The sequence below is a fragment of the Tupaia chinensis genome, unplaced genomic scaffold (genome assembly GCF_000334495.1).
Source record: "Tupaia chinensis unplaced genomic scaffold, TupChi_1.0 Scaffold000054_1, whole genome shotgun sequence".
Taxonomy (NCBI): domain Eukaryota; kingdom Metazoa; phylum Chordata; class Mammalia; order Scandentia; family Tupaiidae; genus Tupaia; species Tupaia belangeri.
The window spans coordinates 8,377,188-8,400,995 of NW_006159512.1; the positions used below are offsets into that span (position 1 = coordinate 8,377,188).

Consider the following 23,808-nt stretch of genomic DNA (forward strand, 5'->3'; position numbering starts at 1 on the left):
CAACACGCTAGTTATTAATACGGCACGAAGCTGCAGGCAGGTTTCGCAAGTGTTTCCCAGCAGGACCGCAGAGCTAACCTGCATCGTGCCCTGCTGCCTGCTACCTGGGAAAAGCCAGCTCGGCCACTGCAGGAAAGGGAGAGGTGGGGACGTGTCGCACCTGTCCCCTCACTCTGGTCTCAGTGCCCAGCTCCAGCTCTTCTCAGGATACATTCTTTAATTTCAGAGCATCCTAACCTGAATAAACCCCCATTTGCCTTCCTTAGGTATTTCAAGAAGCAACATCTTCCAAGAAAATGAGCAACTTTCACTTTAGTTTTCCATGTGAAATAGAATTTCATACTCACATTTTCATTTTATTTACCTGTCAGCTATAGGTATGGATATGGAGAGACCTGTTTCTTTTTTTTTTCTAGAGGGGTGTATGCTCACCAGAGACAGAGACACAGAGAGAGGGAGAGGATCCCCATGGGGAATGGCCACATGCAATCCCTTCTCCATTTGTCTCTCCTATCAAGACTGTGGGCATGCACGCACACACCCTGCAAGCTTTTTAAGCCACCAAGCCGAGGATTTGAACTGTGCAGTCTGCCATGTGGGATCCAGTTGCCCCAACCACCAGGCACCGAGCTGATCCCAAATCTATTTCTGTGCTCTAGAAATCATGACAGGTTCACGTGTCTGCACCGTGAGGCAAGCCTGATGACCGTCCTCGGGGCTCAGCCCAGGGAGCTTGCAGGGGCAGGGAAGGAGGACAGCCCTGGATTGATGCAGGGCAGGCAGGGCCATCTGATGAGAGTGATGTTGCGTTTTCAAGAGTAAACATCTGCAGATGGTCAAACTGACACCTCACTTACTATGACGGCTGGAATTGCCCTAGGAGTTGCACATGACTGGCTGTTAGCCCGTTAGCTCCCAAAGGAAGAGCAAAGAGGTCTTTTCATAGCCAATCTAACTTCACTCACGGGCTCAGGACACGCGACACGTGAATATGAACAAACGAGGGCCTGCGGACAGGAACCCGGGCTGGACGGAGAAGGGCCCTGCAGACCTGTCACTGCCCTGGCTGGGAGGATGCAGCGAGAGGAAGAGGTAAGTAGTGCAGGGTGTGGAGGGGGAGCCACGAGCAGGCCAGGGTGAGGACCACAGCGCTGCTCCCACCCGACTTCTTGAATGTCACAGGGCTCCAGGCTCCTCCCGGGTTGGGAACAGCAGAAATCACTACAACCTTGTTTCACAAATACCCACCAATACAGCAGCTAAGGGAAGAGCATTGTTTCTGAGGTCCATGGCACAGACAGGGCTCTGTGGGACCCCAACTGCAAGAACCCCACAACCTCCCAAAGATCCAAAATGGACTGTGCCATTACCTCTGCACCATGTCTGCTACGGAGGACAAGAAGCTGTCCATGCTTCTGGAAAACATCTCTGCTCCCTTCTTAAAAAAGTTAATCTGAAAGATATAATATTTTGGAAATCACCGAGGGCAGGTGATTAATGAATTCATTACAAGTGAGAGGACAACATGGGGCTGCCCTCACCCCCTGGCCCACACACTTGTGTACTTGTCTCCGCCACGTCAGTGCAGGCTGACCTCCAGGTCCTGAGTGCATTTGTAAACCGGGACAGCGACACCTAGCTGTCTTGCTGGAAGGTAGTAATTATCAGCAGTAACGTAAGCTGAGTGCTGGGTACCTGGTACCTGCCCGGGTTTCGACAGCTACTACTGACAGCGATGTGTGAAATGGGTTCTTGAAGCTCTTTCTGAGGGCAGGGTGAGGTCAGATGGACCTTGGAGTCTCGGCACAGCACGAGGTGGGAGCACGACATGGCAGAATCTGCGCACCAGCGAGAAGCCGACAAGCACCTGCCATGGTCCCAGCCTGAGGCGGCAGCCTGGCAGAGCCCCACACCGAGCCCTGCACAGCTGACCCCAGCTGGTGGCTGAGATATGGCAGAGGGGCAACTGGGCCACCGACTCTGAAAGCCTCTCCCTGCCACACACCAAATCAAAGGGGACCATGCATGTAGAGGAGGTGGCAGAGCCTAGGCATCGTGTGGCTGCTTAGCATGGGGAGGGCCCCCTCCACAGTGGGCCGTGATGGGCACATTCCCTGCTCAGGGGAGAGCGGCCCCTATGAGTCCTGAGGGCCACCTGGCTTGAAATAAACTGCACTTGCTGGCTTTTGGCGTACCACTGGAAGAATTCCTTACTTCCTGTGACCCTCTAGAAAGTCTGGGTCCTCAGACTAACCTTGAAGAGCAGAAGTATAGGAAAGAAGAAGGACACCTCCAGACACCTCAAGCGCCCCGCCCTGAAAAGCTCACGCTTCCGCCCTGATGGCCATGGCCGTGAGCAGCTCTGGGTAGCAGCTATCACTGGTCCAGTTCACACACCTGGTCGCTGAGAGGTAATAGCTGGAAGCCCACCACGAGTGAGAGAACACATTCCACGTGGATGGGGCATTCTAGGTGTCACCCCAGCTCCTCTGCCTGATCTGAAAGCTCACTTGCCCTGGGCAGTGGACACAGAAATCGCCTCACCCACTAGGAGGCTGAGAGGCGTCAGCGTGGTTCTGACAGCTTGTGTGTGACAGGTGCTCGGGAAGGTGAGTGTGCTGGGGTCCTCAGTAACACAGGACAAGGAGATGGCCGTGCCTGTCACAGGACAAGGAGGCGGCCGTGACTGTCACAGGACAAGGAGGTGGCCGTGCCTGTGCTATTGCAGGTAATACACGCAAGGGGGGCGTTCTGGCCCAGACCTTTGACATGTACAGAAGTCAACACTGTAGGTGCCACTCTGGAGCCCCCAAATGTCCAATGTCGAGATGATGTTAATCAATCAGTCAATATCCTGAATCTGTCATGTGATCATCCTGCTTCTCTAAAAGTCCAGCACCGGGTGCCTTCTCTCCTCCTCCGCCTCCCTGACTCCTTTGGAATTTATACTCCAGATTCATGTCTTAGCCCTTCAGCTCTTCTGTTAGCTCCTTAGGGCAGAGCCTCACATTACCCCCTAAAAACTCAGTGATTTGATGAAAGGAGGCAAGATTAAGATATAGGTCCCTACAGCCACCGTGCCCTGTCACCACTACACGTGAGTTCACGTCACCTTCTCATAAACCTGCAACAGGCTGCAAACCCTCAGGACTGAATCACGGTTTTTCTGAAACCTGTTTGACAAGGCCAGAGAAGGCAGAAACGGAGCTGACACACCTACACGGTGGATAGTGCCGGGGACCTGAGTGAGTCTCTACTGAGAGTCTGAATGACCAGCAGGAGCACTGCGGCCATCTGACATGTGACCCCAGCTGACAGTGGCAGGAGCTCAGCAGACACTGAGCTCAGAGGGCTGATGGGACTGAAGGAGGGCAAATGCCTCTGAATCACCCCCAAAGAGTCACAGTGGTAAACAACAACCTGCCTGAGGGAAGGAGCTTTAGTTTTCCTAAGGGTATTTTAAACATCTGCAGAGGATAGGACCAGCAGATGGCATAATGGTTACATTGCTGGACTCCCACATGGCCGACTGTGGTTCAAGTCCTGGACCTGATGACTTTAAACTCACCATGGGCACATTTGGATGTGTGCCCAAAATCCCAAGAGAAGAATGGAGGGGAAGGGATCGCAGTGTGAACATCCCCCATGAGGGGTGATTTCTCACTTTCTATCTCTCTGTCTCTGTTGAGCACATGCGCCCTATAGCAAAAGAATCCTCTTAAAACAAAAAAAAAAATCAGGGCCAACAGGTAGAGTGATGGTTAAAGGCACTGGATTCCCATATGACTCAGTGTAGTTCAAGTCCCGGACCTGGCGGTTTGCTTTCTCACTTTCCCTTTCTCTCTCTCTCTCTGGTAAAATTAAAAAAATAATAACAACAATTTTAAAAAAGTAATGGAATTAAATAAATAATTCTTTTTAAATACAGAGGAAGAGACTATTTAGTGTTGTGTTTTGAAATCTGGATGTTTTTCATGTGAAATGAAACATACCATCCCCAATCTCCCAAATGATGCTCCGGACCTATGATGACAGTGCCCTGCTGTCTTCCTAGGCCCGGGGCTGCCAGGTACCATCAGCCGGTACGGTCTCCTCTTCTCCCCTTGTGGCTGGTAGCCCTTACTAAGGAAGTCCAGGCTGAGAGAAGCAGTGGCATCCTTGGCCATGACAGTGAGTGGGACAACTGTTAGCAAACCCACCCTTCAGGCCTATGGGACCCTCCTCTACCCAGCCAAGCTCCACAGCACAGACCAATCAGGACTGGAGCTGACCATCTCGAGACATCAGACTTGGGATCTTCCCTGACCTGGGCCTCTGACTTGGCAAAGCTTACTGCCCTGGTGCAAGGACTGTTGGTGCAGGGAGGGCACACACGACTGGGGCTAATCACTAAGAAGGGTGGGCTGGCATTCTCTCACAAAGCTAGGACACCCCCAGGGCAGAGGTGCAACAGCCAACCACAGGAGAAAGGAGGGCAAGGGAGTGGGAGTGAGTGCATATCTGCGCACACGAGCACCTGAACAAGGAGGCCGACAGCTTCCACGGACCTGCCGAGGATGGCAGCCACAGCTGGATGACACAAGCTTTCGGGCTAATCCAGCTTTACTCAGATGGCACAGAAAGATTATACTGCTCTATTTAAATATTGCCTCTGAAGGCATAAGCTGACTTTAGTGAACACCTCATGTGACGATGTAATAACACACTGAGGCAGTTGAGCTTAGGGATGGAAAGATCCTCTTTTGTTCTCCTTTTCCCTAAAACTTACATTGTGTTTTTTGGAAATATACCTATTTTAAAAATATATTATAAAATAATAGATGCTCATCTATGGGTGTTTTTTTAAGCTGGTGACTTTCCCTGTTGACATTTTCTTTCCTCACAACCTTTCTGTTCCTAGATTGTCAGCTGAGAAGATGCCTGGGTTCATCTCTCATAGGCAAAGTGAGGCTCTGGAGTCAGCAGAGGTCTGGCTGTTGCGGGGCAGGGGTGGGACAAGAAGGTGGTGCCACCAGCTCACATTCAACTCATGCCTGTTCCTGCCACATTCGTGCTGTTTACAGTCGCATCCCTGTCCTTAAACTGGGGCCTCCTGTCAAGACTCCTGAACAGCAGACCATGAACAAGAGAGAAGACGCCAACACCCTCTCCCGAGGACGCTGCACAGCGCTGTACATTTCCCACCTTCCGGATGCCAGCGACAGCCTCAGAGACGTGTCCTCTGGGATAACCCCGCTGCAGGTGACAGGTGACCCCTACAGTACAGAGTGCCAGAGGGATGCACAAAACCTGGGGCTCTAAGCTAGCTCTCACAACCTGGCAGTGCACTTCTTCCAGAAAACTGGACTAGGCCTGGCTTTCACATGGATTACAGACAAACGGCCATGTGGGCTCCTCCCCAGAGGAAGCTCGGGATCCAGTCGTTGGCTCTTCAACAAGCAGCCTCCCAAGGCCAGCAAAGCACAACCCAGCCCAAAGGGACGCTCTCCAAGCGCTGAGCTCAGAAAGTTCTAGGGAGGTTGTGTGTGAGTGTCCGCTGTGAGGAGCTTTGGCTCTCCTAGGTGCCATCTCACCAGTGTGCCAGCACTGGTTTGGGTCTTCCCCCTTGGAGCAGGGCCCGTACCTGGCCGTGGGCAAAGCCCATCATGGGCTCCATCATGGCCACCCGCTTCCTGTACTGCAGTGCATTGAGGGCACAGTAGTACTGGAGGGCCGACAGGTGCTGCTTCCGCCGCGCGGCTGCCACCTCCTTCCCAACTTCAGCTTTCACCTGGTTAAAGAAGAAAGGAAAACCTGATGCTGTCTCATCTGGGGGACACTCTGGGAGAGCATGCAATTTCAAAACAGCTTTGCTTTTTCACTATGCCCATTTTTGTAACAGATACAATAAGGTGCCCATAGGCCCCAGCTCTACTTTTTAGAAAATCCAACTTAGAAAATAGCAATGTCACAACATTTCCGGGCTTGTGAGCTGTGCTGAGAAGCCAGTACTCTCCGCAGCAGAGTAAGGCACTGCCATCCTTCAGGAAATCAACAGGACCGTTTGGATGGAAAGTCACAAACATTACGGTTCATTCATAAGATTGTATTTCGAGGACATAAGTTAGCCCAGGGAAGTCACATGACAGAAGCAAAAAGTTACATGCAAGAAAATGTTCAATATTATCTAAAGAAGCAAGAAACCTAGAAAGCCCATGTTAAAGAATCAGTCAACACCCGGTGCAAGAAGTTCAAGTGACCTGCATGGTATGTGAGTCAAACGGCCATGGCACCAAGCCGAGCCCACATCACTGTGCTATTACAGTCTTACACTGGTCCCAAGGTGCTGTTTCATAGCCAGTTTGCAAAGCCAGAAGAGAGGAACAGAGGTCTGCAAATGAGATCCAGAATAAATAATTTTTTAAAAAATTCTCTTATTTTTTTGCTTTTGTTTTTAGTTCTGTTAGCGAGCATGTATGCTTACCAGAGAGAGTGAGAAAATGAGAAAGCACCCCCTGGAGGGGATGGCCATCCTGCAATCCCTCCTTCTCTATTCTTCCCTGTTCTCGTCTCTGGATTTTGGGCTCGCATACCCATGTGCCTGGCATGCTTTTCAAGATGCTGGGTCTGGGACTCAAACTGCACAGTCATTTAGGATCCATCATCTTAACCATCTCACTACCTGCTGGCCCCAGATTAAATTTTTCTTTTTTTGGAGAGGTTTTTGCTGTAGGGTATGTGCGCTCGCCATACAGACAGAGAGAGACAGAGAGACAGAAAGCGAGAAATCACCCCCCGGGGGGATGGTCACGCCGCAATCCCTTCTCCATTCTCCTCTCGGGATCTTGGGCACACACGCACATGTGCCTGGCGTGAGTTTTAAGCCACCAGGTCCGGGACTCGAACCACGGTCGACTACGTGGGAGTCCAGCGGCATAGCCATTACACTACCTGCTGGCCCCAAATTAAATAATTTTTAAAATCATGTACAGGAACAAAAGTAAAAAAAAATCCTCAAGATACCCTGAAGGCTATGAGTTCATAACAAAAGCTGCTTAAGAATAGCTTATGAGGAAATGCTCAACATCCCTCATCATAAGGGAGATGCAGATTAAAACCACAATGAGATACCACCTAACCCCTGTCAGAATGGCGAAGATTAAAAATACAAAAAGTGATAAGTGTTGGTGGGTTTGTGGTGAAAGGGGAACTCTCTTACACTGTTGATGAGAATGTAAATTGGTCCAGCCACTGTTGAAAACAATATGGAGGTTCCTCAAAGATCTACTAATAGAACTACCATTTGATCCAGCAATGTCACTTCTGGGTATCTATCCAAAGGACAGGAGAGTGCTCAGTCAGAAAAGTGCTTGCACATCAATGTTTATTGCAGCATTATTCACAATTGCTAAGACATGCAACCAACCCAAATGTCTACAAACTGATGAATGGATTGAAAAAGTGTGGCACATATACTCTATGGAATACTATTCAGTCATAAAAAACAACAACAAAAAAAACCCACGACCCTGGCATTTGATAGAAAGTGGTCGAATATAGAAGATTTATTGCTGAGTGAAGCAAACTGGGCTATAAAGAAAGATATTGTATGCATCCACTTAATGTATACTGACTATCTGGACTTTATGGTAGAGATTAAAATATTGGAGGGCATAAAAGCAGTGAAAATAGTTATGGACGCTGAAGACAGTGTGGAAGGGGAGAAGGGAAGAGTATAGAGAAGAAGAGCACAAGAACAAATAGAGAGGTATGACATTAGTGGGACACAGAAATGGTTTATTATCTATTCATGATAACATGTATAGTATTCTCAACTGGGCTGGTCTGAGAAGTATTTTATGTTTAGTAAATTTTCTTTACAAGCCAAATGATGTACAGTAATTGAATGTTTTAAAAAAAATCATGAGAATAAAAATAATAATAATAATCTGAAAAAAAAAAGAAATGCTATTTGATGATGATGTGGCTAGTAATGTCTTTGTCTTGACTGATATGCATGGTAATCATGCTGGAAAAAGAAATATTATACACTGTAAAGATATATGTGCTTAAATATAATATAAAAAATATAATAAGAAAAAGATGGGAATAAAAAAATACTTGAAAAGTAATCATTTTAAAAAGTAGCTTAGGTAGGTGAGTGTCAGTAACACGTGAGGTATCTTACCTTTTCATTCTCCTTTCTTTTAGGGAGCCTGCTGTATTTTGCCATTGAGAGGTCATGCTCTAAAAATAGAGAGAGAGAGACATGTGAACATCCAGAAGGGCAGAGAGGTGAGCACACTCACCCAGCACCTCCTCCCACACACACACACTAACCCACACACAGCACTATCCACACACCAAGGATGGGAAGGGAGATGCCTACCATTGCTGGCGAGTCCAAAAAGATCCTTTAAAGTGCTGACTTCTAGATAAGAGAAAAGGTAACATCTTAGAGCAATGAAAAATAAGACATGCCAACCCTGTGCTCTGTGTCTTCTGAGAAAGTAAGAAACTGTATGTGTGAAGGGAAGGCTCTGCCAGCACACCCGAGTACCTGCTCTCATAGGCCCTGGCCTGATGGCTGGGAATCTTGGTTTATTGTGGCTTGTGGTTTCCACTGTGGCCCACACCCAGGGACCTCGCCTGCCCCTGCAGCCCTTCCTCTTCAGGCAGTGCTTGGAGATCTGTGAGTGGGGTGCTCTGGGGACGTGGGCTGGATGGCATGGTGACTAGGTCCTTTTCATGGAGACCCAGAATATAAACTTCAGCTGACTCTTCATCTCCAAAGTAGTGTTTCAATACACCTTCTTTCAGAACACAGTCACCACTACCTGGAAGTTTCCTGTTGTTAACTTAAACATCTGACTAATTAGTCACCACTGGACAAAGGAATGGGTGCTGGTTTTAATGAAAAGCTTTAACCAGCTGTAACCAGCCAACACCACTACTACCCCCTGTGGGTGCTCTGCTCATCACACACAGACTGGCTCCACAAAGTTCAAGACCAGATGAAGGTTCTTGAGAGCAAGGACTGGCCAGGGTTCAACACTCGGCAACACGGAGACACTGACAAGAAGTGGTACTTTTTACCATTCTAAAAGAATCCACTTTTGCTTTGTCAAATAAAGCAAAGCGCTTTACATCTTCTATGCTGCTTTTATCAATTTGCTTCCAGACTGACTCATTTTAAGATTTCTCTTCATGTTATTCTTTACAAATTTTTTTCTTTGTTCATGGTACAACGTGTGTGCATGCACATGACAGTGGAAATGACAGGCAGAAGGAAAGAGAGGGGAGCACCCTCCCTGGAGTCTGGTCACCCACGATCCCTTCCTCAGTGTTCTAGCCCATCAGATCCTGGGCACTTGTGTGTATGCCCACGTGTTCCGGGGCTGACCAGGCCAGGAATCTGGGCCATGGCTGCCCTGTGGGATCCGGCTTCTCTTGAGCAGCTCATCACTGCTGTGCCGCGGAGCCAGCGCACTTCATGTTATCCTTATTCTTTCTGATATCGAGACTTTCTGCCCTTCCCCCCTGCATCTTTCTTTCTTTCTCTCCATTTTCTACTTCCTGTTGGAGCATAGTTTTATTATTATTTTTTACTTATCAACTTATAATCTCATCCTTAGTATCTTCTGGGTTCTTTCCATTCAGACTGAGTACTTTTGCCAGTCCATAGATGAAAGGCAGCAAAATGCCAGGAAAAATGCCATTGTATAAGCAGAGGGGATGTCAGATTCTGTTTCTGATGTTGACTCACGTGTGAACCAGGTCAAACGCTTCAAATATTTGTCTTTGTGTCATTAGAAATGGATAATTTGATTAACTATTTTCATAAATAATAAGTTTCTCTTTTACTATTAGTAAATTTTATTATCCTTAAAAATAAATAAATAAACCAGGGCCAGTCAGGTGGTAAGCCAGTTAAGGTGGCTAGATCCCACATACCCGACTGCATGGTTTGAGTCCCAGATCCGGTATCTTGAAAAACATGCCAGGTGCATATGCATGCATGCCCATAATCCCAAGAGAAGGATAGAAGAGAAAATATTGTGGTGTGGCCAACCCCACGGGGGTAATTTCTCACTTTCCCTCACTCTCTGTCTCTCTCTGGCAAACACACACACCCCACAGTAAATTTTTTTTTTTTTTAATCACCACCTCAGCAGATACTGGAACCCAGACGTTGGGTCATTGTGGGTCGACAGTGACTGTGGTCACTGATGCTGTCGGGTCCTCTATCTACGACACCTCCCGCACTGACCCGGAAACAGGACCCTGACAGCACAGGTCTCACAGCTGATTATTTTCTAATGGATTTGAAGTGTGTTTTGAGAATGACACCTCCTGTTTTTATTGATTTCATTTAGAGAAAATCTTTTTTAAAATGAGGAGCTCAGTCAGGGCAGGAGAACAGCCTTCGACTACAGTTGGCAGGCTTGGGCTTCGCCTGTGATTATCGACACATGACGCTGAAACATCAAAACCCTGCTCCCTGAGGCTTCTCTTTAACACAAGCGGATTGATTTATTACTTATCTGTTTGAATTTACTGAGCTATCAGACTGACCTTGGGTAGAGTGCATGCCAGTTGGATCACAGCCCCCTGGCCTCGGGTGACATGATCACAGGGGATCTCAAAGTGAAGAGGAGGTTCATATCTAAAAAATTTCCCATAGATTTATTGCATCTTTTCTGCCTAAAAAATTTTAAGGTTATCTGTTTTTAAAGAGGAAGTACTACATTGAACAGATCTTTTAGTACCAAGGTTTAGACTTTTATTGGTCAGCAATTTTTTTCTGTCAGTGTTTTTTTAGAAAATCTCTAATAAATTTTTTTATTGTTGTTGTTGAGAGATTTTTGCTATAGGGCACATGTGCTCACCAGAAAGACAGAGAGAGACAGAGAGACAGCGAGAAATCACCCCCCATGGGGGATGGCCACGCCGCAATCCCTTCTCCTCCATTCTCCTCTCAGGATCCTGGGCACGCACACACACACACGCACACACACGTGCCCAGCGTGAGTTCAAGCCACCAGGTCTAGTACATGAACCATGGTCGACTACATGGGAGTCCAGCAACGTAGCCATTACGCTAACTGCTGGTCCCTCTAATAAATATTTTCAACAAAATAAGAAATAAGAACTAGAAAATTTAGACCCTTTTTCTAACATCAATTAAGTATCTTCAAGGTCATTCTTTTTGATACTCATTTTTTGACTTTCTTGATTTCTAAGAGAGAAAATAATTATCCTAAAGATCTTTTTTTTTTTTTTTTTGGAGGGGCTTTTTGCTATAGGGTGTGTGCGTTTGCCAGAGAGAGAGCCAGAGAAACAGAAAGCCAGAAATCACCCCCTCCAGAGGGGATGGCCATGTGGCAATTCCTTCTCCTCCATTCTCCTCTCAGGATCCTAGGCACACACACACATGCGCTGAGCCTGAGTTTAAACCACTAGGTCCAGGACTCAAACCATGGCCAACTACATAGGAGTCCAGCGATATAGCCACTACACCAACTGCTGGCCCCCTGAGGTTTTATTTTTAGGGCCAGTGGTTAAGGGAGCCAGATCCCACATGGCCAACTACATGGTTTGAGTCCTGGCCCCAGGAGCTTGAGAAACATGCTGAGAAGACAGTGCACACATGTTGAATCCCAACAGGATGGAGGCATGTAACAGAAAGGATTGCAACATGACCACACCCCACTGGAGGGGGCTTTCTCCATCACCGTGTCTCCGTCTCTCTGTCTCTCAATAGTGAGTGCAAAATGGAAAAAAAAATGTTTTATTTTAATTGAAGAACCAAAATTAGTCCAAACACTTAAGCTCCATGAAGTAGCCAGATTCCCTCACTCCCTCAACATGAGTTTCATGAAAACAGGGAGGCTTGTCCATAGCTGCGACCCCACAGCAGCATAGAGATACAGCAAGGCTCCACCTGTCCTTTCTTCTCCGAGGTCCCCCTTTATATTCCAAAGCATCCATAGTTCTCCAAGAGCAGCTGCCTTCACCTGTAATACAGCCTTACCTCCCCTGTCTACCTGGTAGACATCTCGCAAAACCCCCCTTGGCAATCACCTTCGGAAGGAAGCCTTCCTTGGTACCCACAAAGGTAACACACCTTTCAGTGTCCTGTTTCTGTTCCTTGATCATCTCTGTCCTGCTATTCTCATCACATGACATCACAGTAACAGGTATGCACATCTGTCCTCTTTCTAGTTGTGAACGTCTTTAGGTCAGCCAGGAATACAGTGGGGAGTCAGTAAAAGTTTGCGGATTGAACTGCTCAAAGAGAAAGGCACGGGCCCGGCCCTGAGGCACAGCAGTGAAAGCACAGTGCATGGAAAACTGGATCCCACACGGCCAACTGTGTTTCGAATTCCAGCTCCAGTAGCTTGAAAAACATGCTGGGAGCATATGTATGTGTGCCCCAAATCCTGATGGGATGGAGGAGTGGAGGAAAAAGGGGTGCTTTCTCTCCCCCCTTTCTGGCAAGTGCATGTGCCCTTTGGCACTGTGTAAAATAAATAAGTAGTAACGTTTTCAACTGAAAAAAAAAAAAGGGCATTTCTTAACAACCCACATATTTAAAGAAACTGATGTAGTAAAATTATCATTCAGTGAATTAAACAATACTCTGAAGATAAGTGGCACTAAGTTTAGCTACTTTACCTGTGAGGTCTTTCTCGCGAAACTGTATAATAGGTAGAACCATCGTGTCTGCCAACTGTTTAGCCAGCTCGGTATGGAGGACATTCAGCTGAAAGAAAGAGAATTCTATTGAAGAAAACAATAAACCTTATCACCGAGCTGGCTTCACGTCACCAAGGGATCACAATGAACACTTTCATCAGCTAGACTCAGCAGATAAACACTCTCCATAAAGCAGTAAATCACATAGGCCTAGAACTATGGAAGATGTGGGAGTCTCTGAGCCCATGGCTGTTCTCTGTTCACTGCGCAGACTCTGGTTCCGTGTTCTCAACCTGGTCCTGCTCACCTGGAGAATCAGAATAACCAGATGTGCTGGCAGTGAACAGAGCTTACTGCCCATGCCTGACACAGCTCAGCAGTCACCAGGCCACTGTCAGCTCTTCTCTCTCAGCCAGGGATGAAGTCACAGCTGAAGACAAGCCTGCTGAGAACCTGTTAAGCCTGAAACCACAGTCGACTGGGCCCTGGGAATTACTCTGGAGAACAAACACTCCCTACTGATGAGACAACTCAGCCAGGTTTCAGGTCTCTGCCCTTTAGAGAAGGCCCTTTCTAAGAGCAAGATGATGGTATCTGAATATGATCCTCCTCATCAGATTTTTTTTTTAAATGAGAGCAAAAGAGGGAGGAAAGGAAAGAGAGAAAGAAAGAAATGGAAGAGGAGAGAGATCTTTCTGACAGGGTCTCACCAGGTCAGGACCCTCCGGGCCAGCCTCCCAGTCAGCTAGGACTGCAGGCCCTCAGCACACACCTGGCCTGTTCAGGTATCCTGTGAGGCCCCTGCCTTGTGCTCTGATGACCTAGCATTTTGCCACCAGGGCTGAGCCCTTACCAGATAATTTTAACAGCTCTTGTTATTTTCTCCCCTTCTACCGCAAGGACTTAGGACATCCTGTCTTTGTAAATGGTCTAGGAGAAATCAAACCAGCAGCTCCGGCACTGCCGTCTCTGAGCACACCACGCACCACTCTACGTGCTTTACACTGCCTCGTCCTCGCGGCTCTGGGAGCTAGCTTTTCTTTTTTTCTTTTTCCTTTCCCTTCCTTTCCTCTCTTTTTCTTTTCTTTTCTTTTCTTCTCTCTTCTCATCCCCTCCTCCCCTCCCCTCCCTTTCTTTCTTTCTTGAAAGAGATTTTTTTTAGAAGTTTTTGCTATAAGGCACATGCACTTGCCAGAAAGACAGAGAGACAGAGAGAGACAGAGAGCTAGAAAGCACCACCCAGGGGATGGCCACGCCACAATCCCTTCTCCTCCATTCTCTTGGGATCTTGGGGACGCATGCAGACGCACCAGGTGTGAGTTTAAGCCACCGGGCTTGGGACTCGAACTGCGGTCGACTACATGGGAGTCCAGTGACATAGCCATTACGCCAACTGCTGATCCCTTGAGAGAGATTTTTGCTATAGGGCGCATGTACTCGTGGGAGAGACAGAGACAGAGACACAAAGCAAGAAATAACACCCCCCCGGGGGGGAGGGGAATGGTCATGCCACAATCCCGTCTCAACTCAATTTTCCTCTCAGGATCTTGGGCACGCATGCACACGTGCCCAGTCTGAGTTTAAGCTGCCGGGTCTGGTGCTCAAACTGCGGTTGACTATGTGGAAGTCCAGCAATGTAATCATTATGCCATCTGTTGGTTCCGAGTTAGGCATTATTTTAATCTCCATTTTAAAGACAGGCAAATAACTCTCCAAATCCAGACAGGAAACAAACAGCACAGCTAGGATTTGAATCCTGGGTTGTTGGGATCTGCGATTTGTGCTCTGTCCGGCTGTTCTGTGTTCACCGTGCTCTCAACCTGGTCCTGCTCACCTGGAGAATCAGAATATCTGGATGTGCCGGAGGTAGAGTCTGTCCTTCATGCTCACACAGCTGCCTAACTGTCCTGTGGTAGGTAGTCTAGACGTCAGTGGTGAATACAGTGAAAGATCTGCCCTCTAGGTCACAGACTTACAGATACCGTGGTGGCTGTTCAGTGAGTCCTGCTGAGTGACTAAGGAAAAACGACCCAGCCGTCATTTCTGCAGTTTCCTTCAGCAGTGAGAGCGGTCACACAGATATACCATCCGTCTGCGCACAGATCCCCGTCTGGCAGGGCTGGCCCTTCAGCTGTGGCTGCAGAGGCTGCTGTGAGCAGCTTAAAGACTTGCCTGAGGTCAACTGCTGGCCAGGCAAAGGAGGGCTAGGACAAGCTGTTAGTGGTCTTCCTACATCTTTTCTATCCTGCTGGGCCTACGTGAAGACAGCCACGCCAGCAAATGCCATCAGGACAGAAGGTGTTCGCTCCTTTCAGGATAACCTCATTCAGAAATGTACCATCTCTTATAAACAGTTCGCTGAATGACTGTCAACAAGTATGCCTACTATGTGCCTGGCACTGAGCATGATGCTTTCATATCCTTATTAAAGGCAGCTTACTTGGGTGGGTTGTCCTGCTGCTGCCATTTACAGATAAAGAAACCCAAACTCAGAGGGAGAAAGTGGCTTTCTAGTGGTTCTGCACTTCAGGAACTGCAGATGTCCTAGCTACTCATTTTCTGCCTAATTTCTTCCTAAGGAAAAGGGTTTGGGGAGGTGTGGGATAATTGTGGCCACAGAACCCTGGCTGAGGAATATGGAAAGAGCAGATCCCCTGTCCACACTTCATATCACCCTGATGTGGCTAAGACATGTGAGGCTAAGACAGAATGCACAGAAAACACCCAGGGTGGAGTGCCTAACACCTTCGCACTTGGTACTTACTTAATGGAATCTATACTGACAATCAATGGTCCCCAACCTTCTGGGCACCAGAAACTGGCCTTGTGGAAGACAACCCCTCCATGGATGGAGGGTAGGGGGGGTAGGGGTGTGGTGGGGCTGGTCCAAGGATGACCCAAGCGCACCACATCCATTGTGCACTCCATTTCCACCACGACCACATTGCAGCATACAATGAAACAATCACACAATAGGGTTTGCACACCCATGAGGGCCCAATACCTCCACTGATTCAATAGGAGGCAGATCCCAGGAAGCAATGTGAACAATGGGGAGTGGCTATAAACACAGATGAAGGCTCACTGGCTCGCCTGCCCACAGACTTGGAGGGGAGGGGGTGGTAGCAACAGGCTACACACCAGCACCAATCCATGGTCCGATCCCAACAGATAAGCACCAATCCATGACCCATGGGTTGGGGACCCTTGATGACAATGACCTCTTTTCTCAGGTACACTGCAGAGAAATGACCTAGAAACTTGGCTTTTGGGGATATCATCACACCTGGAAGTCTCTGTGTGACTTAGCACATGACAAAGCAGTTTATTAACTGTAAGTCACACACACACACACACACACACTATATTATACATATATATATACACACTTTTAGTTGGCCTTTTCTTTTTTTAAAAAAGAATTATTTTATCTAAGTTCAATTACTTATACATTTATTTTTAATCTGAACAGAGTGAGGTGGGAGTTGGGGGTGAGAAAGCAAGCTGCCAGTTCCGGGACTTGAACTGTGGTCAGCCATGTAGGAATCGAGCTTCCTTTACCACCATACCACCTGCCAGCCGCTGGCCTTTCAATTTCTGAGTCAAACTACTTGTGTTAAAATTTTTTTCAACCTTGTTTAGGCACAAATAGAGAAAAGAACCTCTCCCAGGACTTAGCCTCCTCCTTCCCCAGTTAAGTGCTTCTGTGCTTTCGGGTCTATACGAGAGGCCATACAAACACTCCTCAACCTTGAAGCTCACAGGATGCCCTAATACTATGTACAAAACCAACCTTTCACTCTTGGGAATGATTCACTCCCACTAACAGAATTATCACCCCTGCCTATGAGAGTATGTTTGTGAGTAAACATTCTATATAGGAAATCTTGTTTCTGGGGTTTTGACAGGTAACCTCATTTCCTTAGAAACTCTCTTCTACTCAAAAACGAAGACCAAAAATAAAACACATGGCTTCAGTGGGTGCACATATTGCTTCTCCTGGGTTACTTATTTACTGTTAATTAAGAAAAACTGTTCAAACCGCCTTTCAAAAGTCACTTTTTGCTACTGTGATTACATTTTTTATTTATCCTCCATCCACTTCAACACGTATTTTAGAGAGAACCACTGTGAGTGTGACATTGTGATATAACAAAAGATATATATACTGGGTTGTCAGAGAAAAGTCATGACACATTTTCCATAGAAAAAATACATCATGACTTTTATGAAAACCCAGTATCTGATTTCTGCCCTGAGTTCCCTGCACAGAGATCCTACAACCCTTGTAATTTCCTGATGACTTTTCTAATAAGACTCTTGGTAGGCTCAAGGATCAAGATGATCACCACCAAGACCAAGTCATGATCAGAGGCTTGGAACTTTTAGCCCTACCCATGTCTTCCAGGAAGGGAATCGAGGCTGGAGATGGGGTTAGCAACTGATCATGCCTCCATAAAAATGCCTGACATTGCTAGATGTGCGGAGGTGCTGGGAGGGTGGTGCACAGAGGGTATGGGAGCTCTGAGCCTCTTCCCCCAGATCTTACTCCATGCATCACTTCATCTGCATCCTTTGTAATATTCTTTACAATAAAGGAAAATGTGCTCTCAGTTCTGTATGACAGAGGCCGTAACTGTTTCCCTGAGCTGTGAGCTCTCCTAGTAAATGATCAAACCCCAGAAGGAACTGTGGGGAGCCCCAATTTATAGTCAGTGCCAAGGACCAGGACTTGCAAATGGCTCCCAAAGTATGAGGCAGTCTTGTGGGGCTTAACCTGTGGAATCTGAAGCTATCTCCAGATACTGTCAGAATTGAGGTAAGTTGTAGACGCCCAGCTAGTGTGGGAGAATTGGCTGGTGTGAGAAAATCCATACATTTTGGTAACCAGAAAGGTGCTGGGTGCTGGGAGCAGAGTAGGGGATAATAATCTCTTTTTCCTACTATTCAGGCACAAAGAGAGAAAAGAACTATTTAGAGGGACAGAGGACAATGCATGATAAGCGCTAGATGACTTATGTAATATTATATCTTCAATACCTGGAATAGCATTTGCTAAATAATAAGCTTGTTGAACTGATTTGCCAAATGAATGAAAATGCAATGAGTACAATTTGACGTGACTGTTAGTTTCTCATTTTGTAAAGTGATGACAGCATCTACTACAGGTCAGTAACTGGACAGTAAAATGGAATCTGAGCATTCTTTTTCTTTTACACCTTATCGTGATTTTCTATTCTTTTTTATTATTATTTTATTTAATTTTATGTATTTGTTTTTATTTGACCAGAGAGGGACAGAGTGAGAGTGAGAGTGAGAGAGAGAGGGGAAAAGTGAGAAAGTAAGTCTCCAGGAGGTCCGAGACTTGAACTGTGGTTGGCCATGTGGGAGTCCAGCACCCTTAACCACCATGCCACCTGCTGGCCCCATGATTTTCTATTCTATGTATCTTGAAAGATGGAACTATCTATACCTATCTAATTCTGCAGAGGTTTCTACCCAGCACTAGCTGCATTTGAATTCCTACATTTTTACAATTAGGATTTATGCACTTCCTATAACAATATCTGTTTTTCACAAATATTCCAAATGAATTATATAGCTATATGAATAGCTTAGGAAATTCTTTGTAGTGGGCTGAATATGCCCCTCTCCAAAAGATATATCCACTCAGAATATGTGTATACAGATGTTTCCCCCCAACCTACAATGGATGGTTCAACTTAGGACTTTTTTGGGTTTTTTTTAAGAATTATTTATTTATTTATTTATTATTTTAAAATTTGCTATAGAGCATGCATGCTCTCCAGAGACAGAGAGAAAGAGACAGAGAAAAAAGCAAGCTTCCAGGTCCAGGACTTGAACCACAGTTGGCTGTGTGGGAGTCTAGCACCTTAACCATCACACCACTTGCTGGTCCCCAACTTAGAACTTTCAACTTTATGATGATATGAAAGTGATATTCAGTAAAATCTGTACTTTGAGTACCCATACAACCATTCAGCTTTTTTACTTTCAGTACCGTATTCAATAAATTATATGAGACAGTCAAGTCTTTCCATAAAACAGGCTTTGTGGTAGATGATTTGGCCCAACTGTAGGTGAACATAAATGTCCTGAGCACATTTAAGGCGAGGCTAAGCGATGACATTCTGTAGATCAGAAGTATTAAATGCATTTTCGATGTCTATCAGACATAAGCCCATGAAAGGCCAAGGGGCACCTATATATGGCAAAATGGTCTTTGCAGATATAATAAAGGATGGTGAAATTAGATCATCCTGGATATCCAGATGGACCCTAAATCCAATGACCAGTGTCTTTAAGAGAAGACACAGACAGAAAAGGAAGAACAAGGGGGCCGTGTGGAGCTGGAATCAGATTCCAAAGAACACCCGGAGCACTAAAAGCTGCAAGAGGCAAGGAGGATTCTTTCTTAGAGTCTGGGGAGGATGTGTGGCCCTGCAGACACACTGTGGACTTCAGTCTCCCAGTCTCCAAAACTAGGAGAGAATAACCTCCTGTGGTTTAAAGTCACCTGACTGTGGCAATTTATTATAGTAGTTCTGAAAAACTAAGGAACTGAATTCCTAGAAATCTTTCTCTTTTGGCCTATTATCCATGTGTACCAAAGCCTTTCCTCTCAAATCAGAATCAGATATAATGGTGCACAACCTCTTTTATAAAACGAACCCTGAACAATCAACAAGCTGAGGTATCTTCTCAGACATCTAAAAACTGAAAGTGGGCCAAAATAAAATTGAGAGAAAATTTCAAAAAGAATAAAATAACATTTCCCATGTTGCTATCTTACCTCATCCACCACTTTGGAGAAATAGTGGAGTGTAGAAATGACTTCTTCATCACCTTTGCCAAGAGCAAAATTCTAAAATCAATGAACAGAAAAGCCAGGTGTTAACTGAAGCTCAGGAATTCAGCACCACGATATCACCCACACATCACTACTCTCCATGCTGACTCCCTTCTTCTCCTGAGTGTGCATTATGTCAGAAGTGTTGAACCAAAGAAACCAGAGTTCCCTGCTTCGTCCTATCCAAGGGATGCACTCAACTGCCCCTATCCCTAGCCATTCTTTCAGTCATCACCTTGCTGTGTGAACATAAAGATATCTTTCAGTTTTTATTTCCTGGGACTGTTAGTGTTCATTCACTTGCACTCCCCCAGAGACCATGAACCCTCAAACGCAGCTGATTACTTCTGCAGGCTAATTGGAATATCTCATAAAGACTTTGTGATAGTCACCAGTTAGAATTTATCAGTGGAAGGGAAAAGACAAGACAAAAGAAAAACAACTATTAAAAAAAGGAAGAAAGAAATGAAAAGTCTTTGAAAGAACTCCGCTTCCAGAGTCCTGAGCACAGACAGCATCGTGAGCCTCACAAGTCTCAGTGTACCTGTTTTTCATATGCCAGTAGTTGCTTAGACAGCTGCTGGGTGGCCAGGCACATTTCATTCTGTGGGAGAAGATAAAAGCAAGTAAGATTTGTCCAATGTACATAGTCTCTGCAAAATTCTACGTTAGAGAATTCCTGAAAAAGTAATATGTGTGTACCTGTGAAACCGTAAAATATTTTGTTTAGACATTATGGAAAACAAGAGCAAAATAAATTTAAAAAAAGGTTGTTTTTTTAACCCTTTACAAATTACTGCTCCTTCTGGTCAGTCGGTAAACAAATGTAGTGAGTAATTACAATGTGCCAAACATTCAGCAAAGACATGTCTTTATCTGGCTAATCGGGGGGACAAACCATTACAAGCCTGATGAGCACTGCAAAGCAGAAACACTGGAGGCACTGGAAAGCTCTGACAGGAGGACTAGATGGTCTCTAAGGAAGACATGTTTTAAGCAGAGCTCTAAAGGACTAGCAGTTAGTGATAGGGATGAGCTTTGCAGAAGATGGGGGTCAACATGTGGAAGAAGCACACAGCCTGCCTGAAGAGCTGCAGAGTGGAGCTGAGGCAAGGTGCTGGGCATGGAGACATGCAAGGTTGGCAATGTGGCAGAGCGAGCGGGGCAGGATGCACAGGCTGGATTGGGACTTTACAGGAAGTGCAACATGGGAATCAAAGCAGCACTATGACACCAGATGCTAGCAGACCTGGAGCACTGGTTGGTAACGATGGATGGTAACACAAGCACAGTGAAACCCAGGAGTCCCAGAAAACCGGAGGAAAGCGCTGTACCACCCTGGGAGGCCCACCGTGTGCCCCGATCGCTGACACGAACTGGCCATTTCCTCTCTTACTATTCCTGCAATCGCTGACTACACAGCAGTTTCCTATCACCATGCTCCCACCTCCGAGGCGGATAGCCTAGATAAAGTGTCTTACATTTCTAAAGCTCAGTTCAAGCTTCTCTTTGGATTCAGAGCTTATTCTTAAAACAGGATGGAGCCACTGGGTCTGATCCAGCCTAGCATGGACCACGGGGGTGTGGGTGGGTGGAGGAGGGGGGGATGGCACACCTTCTAGGCCTTGACTTCCAGTTACTTTTTCTTTCTCCCGAGCCTGATGCAGCTTTAAGGCTAAGTCTGTAACTCTGCAGGCATTTTTTTGTTTTTGTTTTTTTAATGGGGGGTAGGGAGTGTTTGTTCTGTGTGTGTGTGTGTGTGTGTGTGTGTGTGTGTGTGTGTGTGTGTGTGTGTGTGTGTGTGTGTGTGTGTGTGTGTGTGTGTGTGTGTGTGTGTGTGTGTGTGTGTGTGTGTGTGTGTGTGTGTGTGTGTGTGTGTGTGTGTGTGTGTGTGTGTATGTGTGTGTGTTCTCCCTTTCTGCAGGACCCATCAGAGCCAAATCCCACTTTTCTGTATTTTAGTCCTTTTTGCAAGTTGCCAACCTGTTCCGACTTCCTCCATATGTCCTAGGGACAGGCATTAACAGACCATGAAATTGTTTTTTTTTTCTTTTCCCCAAATAAAGTCAGGCAAATATAATAAAATGCCTGGCTTTGGGATCCTCCTGGTGTGCAACTCCTTTCAAAACGAACCAGAACCAGCAGCCACCAGAAGCCAAGAAGGCAAGCAAACAGATCTACAAGCACCACATCCCCCAGTTAGACAGGAGCATGTCTCGTGGAGCAGGCACTCAAGTCTGCCAGATGAATTAATAAGTGGATGAATACATGAATGAGAAAACGAAGGAATGAACAAAGATGGCTACAATTCATCTCAATTCCAAGTTCAGAACAATACCTAGAATGATGGCATGAGGGGAAAAAGCTTCCTAACTATACGAGGAAGCGTCATCACAAATGGGCAACGAAATGCAGATGGGAGCAGACGAAGCACTCGACCAGGAGGTACTGCCGGCCGACCGTCAGCAGGGTGTGGTGAAGATCAGAACTCCTGGAACAAAGTTCTTAGCCCTCGTGCTCGGCTGATACTCTGCTGTCCCAGGAAATCCCTCATCCTCCTCTCAGGGGCAGTAGCAGTGGATTTAAGATGGATCATTTACTGCCAGAGCACTAAATTCAGGCCAGACACTGCACTAAATGTATTCCATGCAGTACCTCATTTAATTCTGATCATTCCAGAAGGCAGATTCTAATGAACTCAATTTTACACATAAGAAACTGAAGCAGAGAGGTTAAGGCACCTGTTCAAGGTTACACTGCCAGCGGCAGGGCTAGGATGTGAATCTGGATTTGTATGATTCTAAAATCCATACTCTCAAACCCTGTTCTCTGAGATCCGAAAGTCTACTAAGAAATAAACAGGGAGAGAGCCTGTGCCTTAGACTAGGGTTGGCAAACTTTTTCTGAAAAGAGCCAGACTGTGGGCTGTAGGGCCTCTGCCACAAGTACTTAACTCCCCTTGCTACAGCACAAAAGCCATCAACAACACATACACTAATGAGTGTGGTTTCATTCCAATAAAACTTTATTTACAAAAGAGGCCAGCCCAAGGATCATAGATTGCTGACTTGCTTTAGACATGTAATGTCTCAAATGACCCATTCTTTCACCACACCCTCATCAGGAAGCTCCCCCTTAAGCTACAGGATTTCAGACCCAAGGAACATTTTCTACTCTTCTATTCTATTCTTTATGTTAGCTTACTCTAAAATACTACTCTCCTATATTTGTATATTTCAGAGGTAGGTCAACAGTTATGGTAACAACCTTACCTTCCAGGCTTTTAAAATAAGCTACCTGAATTCTTTTTCAGGCTTACCAGCAGGTGCTCTGAATGTAAAGAGAACAGTCTTGGAGAGCCACCAGTGTCAGAGGCACCGACTAAGGGGGAAGAAGGTCTCCTTACAAGCCAATCACAACTCCACTGTGGCCCAGAGAAGAAGGGCACACACACCCACATAGAAGCTGCGTTCCAGAACTGTGTTTGTGATTACACTCTGCCAGGTCTCCTAGAAATACCACATGGACACACGGTGTGTCTTCATACATGTGATGTTTCTTACTTGGCTGTGAGGCCAAGTAAGAGTCTGCTCTACTGGTAGGACTGCACCAGGAACCAGCCACTCTCACAACGTGGCCTGGCACCTGCCTGGAACAAAGCACATTATTCATCTTACTCACGCTTAATCTACTGTACACAAAGGTTTATGAAATGCTTTACTGACACGAGCTAATTAATCCACACCCTTTGGGGCAAGCCACACAATTATCTCTGCAACAACACTTGCAGATCTGGAGCTCAGGTGAAGGGTAAATATGAGCAACAGCATCAATGAAGACAGCTGCTGGGACCGGCAGGAGGTGTGGTGGTTGAGGTGCTAGATGCCCACATGGCTGACCACAGTTTGAGTCCTGGACCTGGGGGCTTGCTTTCTCACTTTTTCTGTCTCTCTGGTCAAACTGAAAAACAATAATCATAAATAAAGCTAAATTTTGGGACCAGCAATTGGAATAATGGCTATGTCACTGGACTCCCACGTAGTCGACCATGGTTTGAATCCTGGACCCGTTGGCTTAAACTCATGCTGGTCACATGTGCGTGCGCGCCCAAGATCCTGAGAGGAGAATGGAAAAGAAGGGACTGCAGTGTGGCCATTCCCCCGGGGGGTGATTTCTCATTTTCTGTGTCTCTCGTTCTGGCAAGCACACGCACCCTATAGCAAAAACCTCTCAAAAAAAAAAAAAAAAGTTAAATTTAA

At 46.2% G+C, this 23,808-nt stretch overlaps 1 protein-coding gene across 3 annotated transcripts in view; it reads right to left on the bottom strand.

Moving 5' to 3' along the window:
* APPL2 (adaptor protein, phosphotyrosine interacting with PH domain and leucine zipper 2) overlaps positions 1-23,808 on the bottom strand; it is a 64,135-nt gene that overhangs the window by 18,614 nt on the left and 21,713 nt on the right. For 2 of the 3 annotated variants that reach the window (XM_014591893.1, XM_006141438.2), the window contains exons 3-10: positions 20,094-20,153; positions 19,493-19,564; positions 12,658-12,745; positions 8,369-8,410; positions 8,168-8,226; positions 6,311-6,370; positions 5,624-5,770; positions 1,371-1,453 (exon numbers count right to left, since the gene is read on the bottom strand). In XM_014591893.1, the coding sequence (XP_014447379.1) occupies positions 1,371-1,453; positions 5,624-5,770; positions 6,311-6,370; positions 8,168-8,226; positions 8,369-8,410; positions 12,658-12,745; positions 19,493-19,564; positions 20,094-20,153 (611 nt within the window). The remainder of the gene's footprint in view (positions 1-1,370; positions 1,454-5,623; positions 5,771-6,310; positions 6,371-8,167; positions 8,227-8,368; positions 8,411-12,657; positions 12,746-19,492; positions 19,565-20,093; positions 20,154-23,808) is intronic. The other variant, XM_006141439.3, reaches the window with a different exon arrangement.